General features: G+C 36.2%; 1 protein-coding gene across 1 annotated transcript in view; it reads right to left on the reverse strand.

The window, feature by feature from the left end:
* TTC27 (tetratricopeptide repeat domain 27) overlaps positions 1-17,279 on the reverse strand; it is a 114,867-nt gene that overhangs the window by 95,102 nt on the left and 2,486 nt on the right. The window contains 4 exon segments of the mRNA XM_066315905.1: positions 768-870; positions 3,555-3,695; positions 11,069-11,198; positions 16,558-16,735. Of these exon segments, the coding sequence (XP_066172002.1) occupies positions 768-870; positions 3,555-3,695; positions 11,069-11,198; positions 16,558-16,735 (552 nt within the window).

The raw sequence follows: 17,279 nt of genomic DNA on the forward strand, positions 1-17,279 counted from the left end.
GCTTCACATCATTACTAGTACTGATGTAGTGGCCCAGAAGCACTGATGTCCCAAACTTACAACTTCCTTCTGGCACCCCATACCATGATTGGCACATGGCCAAAGGGATGGGAAACTGCACCAAGTCCAACTGGTTTTATATAATGGCTGCTTCAGAACAGCACAGAATCCTTGCAACTGTCTTCTATTCAGGTGATGACACTGACCCAACATTTGAGAAAAATGTAATTTCTCCTAAATTTGAAGGACTTTTCCTCTAGTAACTAACACAAAGTTTTCTTGAGAACTTGATACAGACAAGCAAATGGGTTTTTCAAACCCTTCTCAAAGACAATTGAAAAAGTTTTCAAGTATTTATTTTACAGAATATGAAATGTTGGAACTTGTTTGAAATACCAGATGCCTTCAATGAGAAAATAAACAAACTGGTAAGAGGCACCAGGCAGCAAAAAATGCCAGAAAGAAACTCACTAAAAATATTCAGGTGTACTTTACATCATCTATCTCTGAGAACCATATCCAAGAGTCTCAAAACAAGTCATTGTCAAAAAACCTTTGGCTACAATCACATTTTCATCTTAGAGGCTGAAAAATAGCGTGTGCCTTACAAGTCCATGCCAACTTCAGTGAAATTCTGCTCCCTTTCTACTGATTGCAGTTATGTAAGCGTTTGATAAGCATTAGAAGTTATGACTACAAATTCTCCTCCCCTGTGCTATCTTAAAAGAGATGCTGCAAGCCAATAAAACATGTAACTAGAAATATACCTTGTTTTATACAGGTCTGGGCAAGAGCAAATAGCTCAGGTGATCTCTCCTCCAACAACTGCTGGTGAATATTTACACATCTTAGAGTCCACCAAGGTAACGTCTGAAAAAAATAGGGATATTTCAAGTTCATAACAAGTATAGGCCATTAAGAAAATAAAGGCAAAAAAGTGGTTTGAAAATACAGATTTTGTAGTCTATTCAATTCTAGTTTCTAGAAAATACAAACATGTCCAAAATAGCTGTTTTATTAAGAAAAACAACCATAACCTAGTGTAAAGATAAACTATCCAGGCATCTCTACAGTGCTCCAAAGGCTTGATGGATTTGCCTTCTATTAATTTCTCTAACTGCTGTTTGAACCCTGCAAATCTTTAGTACCACCATGTGGTAAGAAACACTGTGAACAGCAGAAAAAAGGAATACTTGCATGCATTTATTTTGGAGCAGCCACTTGCTACTTTGATTTCATAGCTCCTAACTCTTGTAACAGAAAGGACCAAAATAAAATCAAAACCCCAAATCCAGCTGTTTCCTACTTTTCTTCTTTTGTGTCACATTGATTATTTTAACAGAAAGCCATGATCTCGTTCTTCAGCAATCTTACAGCCCGAAGAGTTCAAAACTATTTAGTTAATGTTTGTATGGAAGCCATTCAGTATTTATGATAATCCGCTGTCATCCTTCTATGCATTTTTTCCTGTTCTGTTTGACCCTCTTTTATTTCTTCAGATGGCAGCATCCTGAGAGATGCAGAGTAAGAGCAGAATTGCTCTTGAGAACACATTACAATTACAACTGAAAGTCCTAATGTCTCTATGTTGAACTTCAGAAGGGCAAAGATGTTACTGAACTAACCAATCACTCTACATTGGCAGAGCTGAACCACAGCCCAGGAAATACCTGATTTCAGAAAGCTGTGTACAGAAAGAATAAATTCCCCACAGTCTCTTAACCTCTTCTCTAGTTGCAGGAGAAAATGCATGATAAAGTTAATTTTAATATTCTAGTCTCAAAATTGTATTTAAGATTATAACCGTGAACGCAGAGCACACCTCTACAGAGGCTGTAACGGTTGCTATTTATTCTGGTGCTGCTAGCACACCAATCATTTTCTATTAAAGATGTTTGATTGCTTTAGAGGCACCCATCTTCTCAACTCTTTATGCAGGTATACTTCAGACTGACCTTAGGGCTGTGCAGTATTCAAGCACAAACATCTAAAGTAATTACATGGAGCTGATTCTAATGTCCCCAGAAAGGAACCATCAAAAAGAATAATAGCATCTATTTCCAAGAGCAATGAAAGATGACTTTTGATATCAAGCTGGACAGAGTAAAGCACACAAACAGGCTTCATGAAAGAGGTCAGATCTCAACATTTCATCATTTATTTAGAAACCTAAGGGCAATTTAAGTAACAAGTGTCAAATTACTTGAATTTGGCTTTATACAATGAAGTGTTAATTTTCCCACATAATCAAGTATCCAGTTTAATGATACGATTTCCTGAGGCCTCATGCTTACCACTTAGAAATGCTAGAATCAGTGAGAATATATTTTTAAAGTTTCAGATAAGCCAGCTGAGCTGTGTGCAATATTTTATCGGCAATGTTCTTTGGGAGCCAAGTTGAAAATTTGCAGATGATTTTTCAGCATTTACTCTTACATGTAAAACAGCATACAAGGCTTTATTAATGCTTTAGATAATACATTTTGAAGTATTTTACCTTGTTTTAAATTTATGTGCACTACTATTAAAGCAGTAATAGTATTAAGAGGCCACCTTTGAATCAAGCTAAAAGGAAAAAGAATGGCAAGCTTTAATTGCTACACCAACCTGTTGATGAAAGCAGTTCCTATCAGTTGTTGCCTTTGAACTACTATTCAAACTTGATGTAGACACAAATAATTGAATATCAACCCTGCAGAACAAAGCCCCCCATTATGTCATTCTTAGGGGAGGCTGCAAGGGAATTCTCTATACCAGGTACATTTTCTGTTTCCCTGAGTGACCCAGTTGCTGAAATTCAACAGCACTCATCTGTGAATAAGAGGGAAAACGATGGAAGAACTTGGCTTCCAGAAATGCAGCACAGCCAACATCTCCCACACAGTTTAATTCATCACTCATACAAAGACCCAGCTGGGAATGGATGTTGTCAGCCAAGCATAAAGAGAGGCCATGTGGCATTTTGATCTCTAGCCAAATTCTATTCAACTGGAATTCAATAAAGAGAAGCTGCTGCTGTTAAAAGTCCCCCACTTCAAGAGAACCCTGCCACCAACCAGGCTGCTGCTGTACTACAAGGGAGGTACAGAGGTACAGACCCTACAAGAGGTGGTTCACCACGTTTGCTTGTTTTTAATACACATACACAACACAGATTTAGACTTAGAATTCATACAGTAATGGTTAACAGCATCCAAAAGCTTGTTAAAAAGGGTAAGCTGCATTATAGGATATTCCCAGCTAACCCCTGACAAATAACATCACAAACTACGTGTCTTGATAAAGTTGGTTGTACTAAATTTTCTAATTTTTCCAGCTAATAAAGACATCTTTCTTCTCTTTTGGGAAAGACAGTGAGTAAATAGTTTATCTTTAAAAAGATACTTGTGATTAATTGCAATCACTTTGTCCCAACTGTTTCTTAGAGGGAAGAACTTCAGACCTACAGGAAAAGAAATGGAAGTCAGAATGATTCAATGAGGTATGAAGAAAAGAATGGGAGAACCAATTAAGGAGTAGCTGGTAGTCACAGTCATTAGTCACATACTTCTTACCTGGAGAGATGAGAGTTTGTGTCTTGAATTCACAAGGATTGTCCTGGCTATAAGCAGCAAAATAGGATGAGAAGTCAAGGTATAGACTGATTCACCATCTAGAACCAACATCTTCAGAATAGTTGCATGCAGCATCTTCGGCTAAAAAAGAGGGGGGAAAACCCACAAGTTTCAGGAAACTCAAGCTTATTAAAAAATAATGTAATATAGAATAGAAAAAACAGCTATTAATGTATTTAAGGAAAAAGTCTTCTCAAAACATAAAAAACCCACAAAAAACAAGACCAAAAACTCAGTTTCTTGGAGTCTCAATCTTTTACCAAATCACGGTAAACTCTGCACTGTTTCTTGCTGTCCACATCAACATGATCTGCAGGAGACTGATTTCCTCCCACCTGAAATGCACATGTCATCCAGTCAACTAACCCCAAACACATGACAGTAATATAATCACTCCCACGATCCAAGGAGAAAAGCTTCTGGTAAATCCATGCCATTCAATTTGCAATCACAGAAACAAAATTTAATTTTATAATTAAATTAATCCTACAGCACTGAAATATACTAGATATTCCTGCACTGCTGTCAGTATGTGTTATCATTCTCTTTCCCCAGAGGAAGCTTCCTGTTGGGGTGGCATCAGAGCAGCAATATCAAAGCCATTATTCCCTTTGATAAGTAAAAATCTCCCCCTGCTTTGGATGCATTCCTGTATGACATTCTCTACAGTTAACTCTTTTACTTAATGGCCTTGAAGTAGCTCTCCAGGGACTCTCTCAGTGGAGATTGTCATCTGACAGTCACCTATTCTCCCCTCCCTTTTACTACAATGAAAGCATTTGAGCTGTCTATCTTGAGGTTCAAGGAGATGTCCATTTATCAGTCTATTCTTGGTTCTCATATGACAGATTTCCTTAATGAACAAAAAAATAAGGTATTAGTTTTCAGTAGGTATAAAAGGGGCAGGAAAAGGGGCTGGAAGAGAAAAAGCACAGAAGGTTAAATGACAGCTTTAACATTGCATTGAAGTCACTTGCCTGAGAAAGACTTTTAATCAGCCTATGCAACCAAGATACAAGCTACTTGAATCATATTTCAGCTTTTTAAACTAAACAAATCACATAATTCCTGAGTTATTTGAAACTCTTTTCAATACCTGTATCAACAGGTCACATTGAAGACAAAAATTCAATCTTAAGGTTCATGAATCTCCAACACCACTTTTTAATAATAGAGTAATCTTTAAGCTTATTCTGATTTATTACAGGGTGATTTTTAGTTTGCACTAGCATTGAAAACACTGCTACTTTGTAGACAAAGATTTGGGACAAAGGGGAATTCCTGTATGACATCACTGTAGTCACTGCAATTCCACTGTGGAAAATTATGATCATAACAGTCAAGACAAACCACTTGAGAATAAAGGAAAGAAACTGCCAACTGGAAATATACCAGAGCTGTTGCAACTCTGGCCATTCAGAAAGGAAGAACGTTAACAACAGCTGTAATTTTGAGAGAGGAAAGTCATCAATCAGTACTTCTAAAGATGAATTTTTCAAATACACACACACACACACACACATATAGTGGGACACTCAATAAAATTTTAAGTTTAATGTAAACATTTTTCCTATCTGCATGGTTTTGATTCTTTCTATAATCAAAGTCGACCACACTCAAAATACTCAACAGGAAAGCAAAGGAGATTTGTTATAAAACCTTTTTCAAAAACAGCCTTGCAATGCTGAATTATCTATACTTGTTTAAGCACTGTAGTAACAAATTAATCTCAAATTCACATTTCAAGTCCTTTCACCACAAAACCAAGTCCTGCTAATGTAACATTAACAAAGAATGAGGGAGGAAGAAGGGAAAGTTGGTGACATATTACAGCCTTGAAAATAAGCCAAGAAGTCCCAGAGCCAAAGAACTGCTATCTTCCATTCTAACAAATCCATGTCCTTTTTCATGAAACAAATCCCATCCAGAAAACCAGCCATCCTTTACATTTAGCTGGAAAAGTCTAATCCAACATTCATTTTTCCAGCCTATACTCAAAGACTGCGATGTCCATGCAGAATTCACTGCCCTTAGGTAGTCTTTAAGGTGAGAGAACAGCTACAAGTTAGAGGTAGACATTTAAGGTGTTATGGCTTCAAGGACTACAAAGTTAAGAATCTAAGTCCACCAAAATCTCTAGAACATTGGCTAAGAGCAAAAAGAAACGTTGAGCTTATGTTCTTGTGTTTAAACACCTAAATATATAATGTGTTGAACCCATCTTGTAGCTCAAAAATTTCACGTATCTCAAAACAGCCACAACCCAAGACTTCCTAATATAATGATCCTGACCTAGTAAACCTGGGTTAGATTTTTGAGTCTTTCTATTCTTCAACAAACTTGACATCACAAAGTATAATTATTTTATATAATTTAGGAGTAATGTTCTTAAAGCACAGAAACATATACTAGATAACTATTTCAGGAACACAAGCAGAGAAATCGCTGGAGTAGTTATCCAGCTTCTGCTGGACCTGTAAGTGGTTCTTTTTGACCACCACAAATTAACACACAAAACACATATAAATTAAGCTCAATTCACTCTAGATCCATATTTTTTAATCTCTGAAGCACAGCTGTTTCTATATTCAACTTCCAAGCAGTAACTTAATGGCTACTTAAGTTACTACTACTAAAGCCCTAAATCAACTACCAGCTGGACAGTACTCCTGAGTATTTCTATTTTCACAGTATTTCAAAAGTGTTTCCCAGCACAACTGATGCCACCTGAATAATAATAAAAATCAGAAGAAGAAAGCTCCTGCTATTCATTATTTAGAGCTATTCAATAGCTCTAAAAACAGAGTGTATGAGAATTTCAGTTTAGAGAATTAGTGTTTTTTTTCTTGCTCATATTTTTAAAAATACAAAGACTACTGCAAAACAATTTGTCATTCAGCAAAGCTAAGGTGATTTACCTTCCAGATTAACAGAGGATATACTGAGGTTACCTGCCAAAGATTTGGTCCTTGAAAACAGAATTCACTCTTTAGACTTTCAGACAATGGAAATACTGCTTTTTTCTTCAACCTTTCTGCAAAGGAGGTAAGATTACACAGGAGGCTGGCTGCAGTTTTACAAGCCAAATCAGTAACAGGTAACCTATGGAGAGCTGAGGTCCAGACTGAAGATAATCATGGTGAGCTCGTAAAAGCAAGTCTTGCCTGAGAGCACTACACGTCCAAGAAGTACTTTGGTTATGAAAGCTCTCATTCATAAACCCTATGAGGGCGACTTTGCTCCGCTAACAGGGGGTATTCTTCAAGTGACTGCCCTAGGATTCCCTCTTCCGTTCTATATTCATAGCAAAGGAATGCAGGGCAAGACTGTTAGGCCACTTTAGCAGACTAACTTTGCTCACAAGACTCTGCCTCTGGATTTAGCCTTTATCATCCATCCTTACATTCCCCACAAGAGGGAGAAATCTGCATAATTTTAGAAGCCTACATTTTGCTGGTCAAGCACAGACTTTTCTCTTTCCAGCTAGTTCATGCTAATGAAGCCAAGCATCTGGGCCTGAAAAAAGGAGTTCACAACAGACTGAATTAACAAGACCAAGGAATCATACTGGATTTGAGACAGTAGTGTTACATAATACATTGGTGTTTTTCATATTAATTATGAACATGGTTATAGATGCCAACAGAAGTGCAGCAATATTTCAGTCTCTTCCAGCAAAAGGATCAAATAATGCATAAAAGAAGGAGCAATAAAAACAAGGAAAAAATTATTCAAATGCATTCCAAAACTTATTCTTTGGGATCAGTCTGGAAGCTACAAAAAGAAGAGCTACAAAAAGAGGAACTGTTGATAAATGCATTTGGAGGACTCCTACCAATTATTTACATGTATTATCAATTAACAGATTAAGATCTTCCAGATGGAGCTTCTCACTGTTACCAGATATATTCTACTTGTGAATATGAAATCAAACAACAAATAAAGCATCAAGCTGCCTGTCTTCACAGCATTCTTAATCATCAGTGTTCTTCATTAGTGCTACTGTACATTCTTTTCTAGTTCATCCATTGAAAATACTGAGCTCAGCTGTATGAAGTAATACATAGAAGCTCTGAAGGCAGAATAAATATGCTGCAACTTCAACAGCTTTGTACATTTATTCCCTTACATGCAGAGACAGAGACAATTCTTTTAACACACAAGGAGCCCATTACTATAAGCCACTTACTTTAAGCACTGAGCTCATTAATAATGTTTTAGTCTAACTCCATCAAGTTCAAAACCACAACCATTAATCCATTTTAAGCAGAATTCAGCACTTTTTAATCTTCTTTTACCATATTCACTTATTTAAAAAATTCAGCATAGTATCAGTCAGACTATCAACTGGTGTGGTAAAGTCTCACAGTTATTTTAGAACACTGAAATACATCTAATAAATAAAATGCCACTTTTGTGTGAAAATCACAAGTCAGTTCTGCAGGACATAGAACCAAAACTTAATAGAGTACATGAATATAACCATCTTTTAGAGAGAAGACCAGACTCAATTTGCAGAAAGGGAAATAATATACACATAGTTGTGAATATTGTTCATTGAAGACATCCAAGAGGCTCCTACTAGCAACTCATCTTAAAGAGGCTGGTTTATTTATTCTTCACCAAAATTAATTACAGTCTCATGCAGCCTTACTACACTCATAAGAAAAGAAGTCACAGAAACAGAGCAGAAACAAAGCTAATCACTGATACAGAGACGAAATTCTCCAAGGATAAAAATGGCAGCAGTAATACACCCTAGAAACAAAGACTAACCCAATAAAGTGTTCTGAAAATAAGAGTAACAGTTTGGAAAATATTCCTGAAATAAATGAGCCATTGTAAAGCTGAAATTTAGTGACATTACCTAGGGCGGCCTAAAAAAAACCATGAATACATAATAAAATAGTTTTAGTTTGAAAACCTGGAAAATGGATGATCTGTTTAAAAAGGGATGATATTGGTCTTGACGGCAGACTATGGAAGGTTACAACAGATGGAGAAAGTTAAGAGTTCCATTTTCAACCCACGTTTTCTGAATATCTGTGTATGTATGAGAGGAAAGCTGGATTAAAGGAAACACAGAAACGTCACTATTGAGATGTTCATTTTTACAGAGTGTTTATATACTAAGAATCCTTGGAATGAAAAGTACATAGTCAATTCAAAACCTTTCGAATTAAGACTTTTAATAAAGAAGAGAACTGGATATTATATTTTAGCACATAAGCGTGTAGCGCTCTTGGAAAAAAACATTAACATGTCAGAAGACAATACAGATAGCAGTAATAGAAATAAAGGTTAACTTCTGCCTGAACATAGAAACAGCTAAACCTTGAAGCAATATAGAAGTCTTATGGAGCACTCATTAGAAATAAAGTATGTTCAAGTCTGTTTTCATTTAAAATCTCTTGCCAGTTTCGTTTCTGCAATACCACCCCTGCATAAGCAAACATATTTCAAATCATCACATTCCCAGCCACTAAAGAAATATAACAGAAAATAAACAGGAGATCAAGTATTTCCTTACTCAACAGGCAATTAGTATCTCATTCTTCCAGACACTAAATGAAATTGCCCGGAAAAAAGGATTTGGGGTTACCTAATAGTGGCCTTCTGGTACCTGAAGGGGACCAACAAGAAAGAGGTAGTGAGACTATTTCCAAGGGCACATGTAGTGACAGGTCATGGAGGAGTGGCTTAAAGCTGACAGGAGTAGGTTTAGGTGAAGAAATTCTTTGCTGTGAGGGTGGTGAGGCACTGGGAACAGGGTACCCAGAGAAGCTGTGGATGCCCCTTCCCTGGAAGTGCTCAAGGCCAGGTTGCATGGAACTCTGAGCTACTTGGTCTAGTGGAAGGTGTCCCTGCCCATGGCTGGGGCTTGGAACTGGGTGATCTTTAAAGTCCTTTCCAAGCCAAAACATTTTATGATTCTATGAAATGGTTAATAGAAATTATGAACACTGTATTTTCCAGGTCTCTGAACTTTGTCAGTGGCAGCAATCCTATAAGCATAATCTTGGGCTGCAGACTGCAACCTGTGTACACACACAAACATAGAATATAGAGTTTTCCAGTAAACAGTAAACCAAAATTTTCAAGAATATTTCAATATTATAATATTAAATATTATAAACAAATTGTAAAGAGAATCAATGAATAAGGTTTTATTATTTTTACTATATATAAAGGCAAAATGAACTGTTTTTCCCTTCAGAGGTAGCACACTTCAAAATTTCTGCTAACTCATTTCACACCCTAAAAGGCTTAGTACACTTGGTTTCCACTGTTACTTATTTAACCATCAGAAGATGAGATCTGAATTTCAAGTATCAAAAATGATGCAAAAAATAAGCCTATCTACACATACTGTGCCAGGCCTAGAAGATAACCCAAATTTATCAACATCTATTCAAAAAACCAGGAGCAATACTGTATCTGAATTAGTTATTTAGAAGTACAACCTTGCAAATGAGCCTAAGGCAGGATTTTATGAATTATGGAAAACATGCCACAAAAAGGCAGCAGAGCCAACAGTTTTATATGAAACTTTTCATACATGCTCCAACTTCCCTTCATTTCACAGTTTCCAGCACTTACATTGCTCATGGTCCATACCTTATTCTTAGTGAAATCCTAAATTCAAACTCACGTATAGATTTACCATTAGCAGAGACCACTGATACACTCTTCACTGACACACTGCAGTAGTCAGTGTTTTACCACAGCTTTAACCCCAAGAAAAATCAAGAAGCTATGCTGAACCCCATGTGAGGAGAGTTGGACTGTGGCACTGCCCTGAGGAACAATACACACATCTCACTAAAACAAGTTAGGGTGTTGATTAGTTATCTACATAAAACAATGACAAAATAAGTAAAACCAATGGTTCTCAATTTCATCTCCTACATTCCCTTCTGCTTCTAAAAGCTCTATTTAAATTAGCATTTTTGTACTAATATTACCTCAATTCACTTGGCATTCAGAAGCCTAACAGGATACTGAGCATCCAAATCTACTGTCAGCATCTGCCAAACACTCTGCTATTTGCAAGATATGCAACTTCTACCTTTCCCTAAGCAGGGGAAATTTCTAAGCCATTTATAAACATCTTTCTTTGATCCAGCTAGGAATGTATCCCAAAATAAACACATAAAAAGTTTACTGACTGCAAATGCTCTTTGAGGAAATGCTTGCTATATTACAGGCATCTTCTCCATCCAAACCCAACAATTCCAGCAGGAAATATCTTAAGTAGTGAAACAGTAACTACTTTTAGGACACTGCTGATATGACTGAAGATGCTGCAATAGCAGCCAGTAGGTTTGTTGATTACAGCAATTCATTCTAGCACCTTGTCTTGTAAATGTGCCTTCTCTCACACTCCTAAGTGTAATGGTTACTTGTGAAAAGCAGTGACAATAAAAGACCAGCTTATTAAAATCCAAACCTACCTCACTGAATTTCTGTAACAATTCAGGTGGCAAAAAATCCTGAAGCTTTAACTGAACAGGAGGCCCAGTCCAATTGCTTTGAACAAAGAGCTGCAAACTCCCCACACCAAGCAGAAACATCAGCCTCTGCCTGCAAAACAGATGAGAACAGCAGTCAGCAACATATTACATTTTCACTTAAGGCTACAAGAGCTGATTAAATCTTATGCTAGTTCAAACACCTCACCTTAAAAAAAAAAAAATCACTCTCCTGTGAAGAGAGTACAATGAATGGAATATTCAAGAATGCACATAGGAAACTGTAAGTCCTTGAACCTTGTTTGTTTATGAAGGTTGTAACTAATGTCAAGCATTTTGGAGGCTGAGTTCATATATTTCACAATTTAAGGCTGTACATAACTATCAGAGATCAGAAGATTAGCAAAAGATGCAGATAATCCAAAATTTGCCTATTGCATAGTTGTTATAGTTTCTTATGACACTTCTAACTCTCAACATTTTACAGAAAAAAATACTGCATTAGCATATGTTCCAAAAGAGCAAGTTTATTTTGGTTTCAACATAACTGTTTAATTTCACTCCCTGTGATTTAAAAAAAAAAAAAAAAAAAATTCAGAATACTACCTCCAAGTTGGTTCAGATACTTTGGCAGTAAATAGTATCTAATTCATCACGGCTTTTATTTTAAATAATGGTAATTGATGGTAAAATGAAATTAAGAGACTTTGTTTCATTTCTGAAACTAGGTATGGCAAAATTTTCTTTATCTACAAGACCAAGCTCATTTTACATTACTATAATTTCTTTAACAAATAATCTATGTGGTCTGCAGAAGGCAGGGCACAATCTCTCAGAATTTAATGGCAAATTTAACAGGTGTAGACTTCTAAAGATTTATATACAAATTTCCGGTTTGTTTTATGATACCTTAATGACGTAGAACCTTACTAACAAGGGCCCTAACACACAGAGAATGGGCCTCCTAAACAACAAAAAGTTAGCATTTTTGTTGTGCAGGTTTGATATAAACACTGGTGTGTTAAGGAGCATAATTGAAACAGAAAAACCTAGTCCGTTCTTTTTGTAAAAACAGAAACTTGGAAATGTAAGAGCCCTCCAATCCAAGCAAAAAAATAAAGTGTTACACAACCCCTTAAAAACCAAAGTAAAATAGAAAAGCCAAACATCAACAAGCAGCTGGTGGGCAAGAATGCAACAAAAGATGTAGAACAATAAGAAAGCAGGGGTGGGGAACATTTAATTGGAAACTGGAAAAAAAAAACTCAAACAAAAAACAAACCACCAAAAAACCAAAACCATCTTTCAGGGCAGTTAGAGAACAAGGACTGGCATAAAGAGTTCTCGTAGAACAAGACAAGGTAACACTTACTGGCTATCATTATTCAACCAGTAACTATCTTCTAGGAAATATTAATACATATCCGAGACCATCATAAACTTCCAAATAACTCAAGAACACAAAGCAATAGCAATCACTGTATATTAAATTATTACCACTGCACGCAAAGTATCTACACCGGTATAAATTTCCTAATTTTTCCCCCATGATAATTATGCTTCAAAGCTTCTGAAAGATAACATACAGAACAATCAACAATCCCTGATTTGATACTCTAGTGTTTTGAAGATCATTCTCATTATTTTATAATTTACACTGTTTCTGCTAGTAACAATTTACTTATTTATTTTAACATCACTGATACCTATCTGGAAAGCAAACTTGCTTCAAGAGACACAGTTTTATCCATGCAGAACATCTCCAGAACAACAGATAACCAAATCCCTTACTTTGGCTGGGATACTGTTTTTCCACTGTTTAATTTGTCATCACCAAATTATTTTTCTTTTCCCCATTTTCAGATTTGTGACCAACTCCCAGTCCCCTTATCATACTCATCTTGTATCAGAAAACCAATTTCAATTCAAACCAATTTTGTAATCCCTGCAAATGCTGACCTCCTCTGCCTATCCTCTATTTTTTTTCCCAAGAAAATGCATTCTGTCTCCCTGCCTGCCCTTCACACTTACAATGCAGACCTGCAGATGCTCACCTCCCAAAGGCTGCCTGAAAAGCAATGGAGAGCCTGCTGCAAAAGCCCCCTTGCTATGGTGATCTACATAATTTAGTTTGCATTTATCCTTAGATATATGTCTAAGGATAACCACTGATCTCGTTTTTCCTTTCTCTGTGTGAATGGGGGTTTTACTGCCTTTTTTTAACAGTGTTTGCACCAAGTCAAATTGTTCTTCACGATGCAGAATCACATGCTTAATCAAATGTTCCTCAAAATTAAAGAACAGTGCATTTGTATTAAAAAAAAGGATGTGCATATAATGCTAGAATTTACAAACAAAATAAAAGGAAAAAATATTCAATAGCCAGGTTCTGCTTAAGAAGTTACACGTTTCTGTTCTTTTTAGTGATGCCAGAAATTACAGAAGAGTAGCCAAAACTATTCAGCGTCTAACTTTGCTATTTTTTCAATTCATGAACATCAAAGCAAGCTGCAGAAACAGAAAGAATTTCTCCATTTTCAGTTTTCATTACATACAGCACACCAGTTAACCAAGCATCAGATGTTCCATGAGAAATACCAGAAATTCCATACAGTGCTCAGTCTGGGAAATCATAACAAGCTTTATTGTATGGATTTCTTTTGCCAAGTTTAGTATTCATTTATATGTTGAATGAGGTAGAAGTAGTAAATACATGCTCAACAAAAAACAGTGTTAGAGTTAATTTTCTTATTCCTTTAGATTTTGGAACCTGCAGACTATTTCCTTCCAGTCTTTTGAATTACACTGTACCTCAGGCAAAGAATGCACCACCCTCCTATGGAGCTCAGAAAAAACCCAAAAAAGGTATTTCCCCTCTGCATGGTTAACGCTTATCCTATTGCTTCATCCTCCAAATTTTTCTGATTAAAATACAGCCATGAAGCTACATTGTCTGTAGAAAAGAGCTTTTAAGCATTGTAGTGAGGAGCAATAGCAGGAAAAAAGTAAAACAAAAAATATCCTATTCAATACATTTATTATAAGGAATGCTTCATTTTTAGGACATAAAGGCTTCAAGTGCCATAGTGAAAATGTGTGTGGTGCAGGGAAAAGAAGGCAATCAGTTAAAAGGATAGAAAAGTTGCACCAATTTTTAAAATGCTGCTAAAACACTGTCCTTGTAGAACTATGGATTTGAAATGGGAAAAGTTACAGAGAACTTGTCCAAAAAAATTACTGTCTAGATCCAAATTTTGAGCTGTTTTGCCCTCAAGCTGCTCAGTTTTAGCTTCAGAAAAAGAACTCCTTAAGAGTTCTTTAAGCACTATTACAAAACCATGCTTTGCACTGTTTATATTGTGCAAAAAGAATAAGAATCCCATTATCCAACTTTCTGTTTCTGATTGAGTTTAACTCCTACTGTGTTGTTAAATTTCCAGAATTACAACTTTCAGTTCAAGAAAAAAATTTAATTTATCCCATCTACAAAAAGTCACAGGAAAACCAGTGTCTTACTGAATTTTCTGGGCTAGAACTTAAAAGTTTGCTGCACTTCCTTTGAATCACTCAGTGGAAAAAGAAAATTACATTTTAGGCATTAAAAAATTAGAAACATATCCACCCCCCTACTCCCTCCTCAAGTTTCATCATAAGCAATACAAAGGTTACATAGGTTCCTTCCATAAGGCCTTCACAGGGCATAAGGTCTGCAGGTAGGAAAAATAACTATATGACACATTTTAACCCACAAAGTCATGGGAGACCAAGACAGTACAGGTCAAAGTGCTGTGCAGTGCCTACCTAAAATAGAAAATTATCTGTCTTTCAGACAAACAACTTCAGCAGAAGTTTTTGTACAAGAGAAAGCCACAACCTACTTCCTTCAGCCTCCAAAACTTCTTAAATTATTACTAATGGAGCTTGAAAAATTCACTTGGATGCTACAAACAAAACTGTTTCTGGCAGACACTGATAGGTTTTGAAGACTCTTTGCTTTCATTTTGAATTAACTTCGGGCTATAATTTTCGGCAGAAAACCCTCTGTCTGCTTCTGAAACACGAAATATTGCAGATCTGCCTCCATATCTTCTGGCAAGGGGGCTTCTAACGCAGCCCAGAGCTGCAGAGCAAACAAGAAAAACCTCAAAGACCATAGAGCTGGAGTGTGAACAGCCAAGGAACGAATTCCTTTGCTGTCTGCAGTAGGAGTGCACTACAACATATAAAGTTCCACTGACACAGATTATGGTTACCTTCAAGAAGGTGAATGGCAGCAACACATATTTGAAGCAATAATTAAGATCAGGACTGAGTCTGCTTCTATTCCTGACTGATTTTTCTTTCCTTGTCACGTTATTCAAACTACTGCAATCTGACAGAATGCAGAAATGCTGAAAAATTTCTCCAGCTAATATTTAACAGTAACAACACAATAAAGTAAGGGGGAAAAAAACCAAAGAAGAAACAACAAGCAGAAAACATGCAGGGAAACTACCTCAGAAAGCAGGAGTGCATTGTATTGTGCACCACAGCAAAAGATGAGTTTTTGACACACTATGATGATGAACAAATCTCAGCTCAGTTTTTCAAACATGCCAACTATATTTTTTCTCTGATATTTTAGCAAAAACTCTTAGGTTTATGTGTGCCATACCAAAACACATATTTGGACTCTGCCAACTCCAACTGGTAACAATTACCCTCCTCTCACTTTTATTTTTTTAACCTTCATCTTCTCTTATCTTTTGCTCTTCTTTCGGTTAAACTTTTTTACCTTTTAAATATGTGTGTAGATAGATAGATAGATAGATAGATATACATCACACATATAGTTGTCTGCTTCTACTATCCCTAGCATGTCAGATTTCAGTCTGTTCATCATTTACACAGCAAACTGTAACCAGTAAATTCAGACTCCTTAGCAGCAACAATTAGCACATACAGTACCATTAAGAGTGACTCTGTCAGAGAAAGTCTTTGGAAGAAAGTAATTAATTGAGGAACAGCATCCATGAGTAACACCTTACATTAAGAAGAGCAGAACCTCAATATAAGTCATTAGAAATACAGGCATTGGTTGGACAGTAACATTACAAAGTATTTCAAGCAGCCATATAAATGTGAAACAACATTTGAGAGAGAAAACTGTTAACTGTTTGATGATATATGGCAACATGAATGTATATGTGTGACTTCTTTATGCCAGAACCTTCTGAGGTAACCACTCAAATAAAATAAAGCTAATATTTTCAACAAACCCCCATATTACAACATTAGTGTTCCTTTCACTGGACAGTAACAAAGAGATGCCCAAAGGAGCAGGGGAAATAACACAAGAAATTTGTTTTCTGCTTTCCTGTCAGTACAAGGATTTTGAAGGCACTACACAAATTATACGTTTTTAAAATGCCTTTTGTAAAAATCAAACATAGCCCCTATTAAACTTCCACATAATAAATAAAAATGTCCACCTTTCCACGTTATCCACCTCTGCAGGACAATCCAGGTATGCAAGAATCTGTTTCTCCAAATAAGTGTCAATGTTCTCCTCCGCCACAGAAGATGCACTGAAAACATTCTGAATGGCTGAATTCGAAAAGATTGCCTCGTATTTCCCATCAAACATCAATTGCAACAATGATCCACTTTCTGGAAGAGGGAAAAAAAAAAAATCAACACAGAAATCAGTGTCAACTTTCAAACAATTTTGTCTTTCAAGACCTATTACATCTATTCCAAAGAAAGTATCTATTACTCCCCTTCTGAAGAATGTATCTTCATTTACACTGCAGGAAAAGTGCAGCTGCACTGAAACTCAAGAGCAGGTGTCAGTTCATTCAAAATAATTTATTGAAGTTACAGTGAAACACAAATAACCAGATGAATGCAAAACAAAAATTTGCACTGAAATATCAGGAAAAAGAAATGGATGGCCTTTTAAAATACTTCAATTACAACAGCAGGATGTTCTTCCTTCAAAACATTTTAAATGAACAGTAAACTCCTATAGTTGAGACAATAATTTCACAGACTAGAGAACCTATTTAGGGGAAATGCAACAAATAAGAATGATTCAATATTTGCAGAGTTCAGTGAATAAAGTCTTATGCAAAACTGCAGAAATTGCTGAGTCCTTCATTTGCATGCTTAGAATAGCCACAAGCAATGGGCAATGAGATTTTTATCTTTACAA

The sequence above is a fragment of the Sylvia atricapilla genome, chromosome 3 (genome assembly GCF_009819655.1).
Source record: "Sylvia atricapilla isolate bSylAtr1 chromosome 3, bSylAtr1.pri, whole genome shotgun sequence".
NCBI classification, from domain to species: Eukaryota; Metazoa; Chordata; class Aves; order Passeriformes; family Sylviidae; genus Sylvia; species Sylvia atricapilla.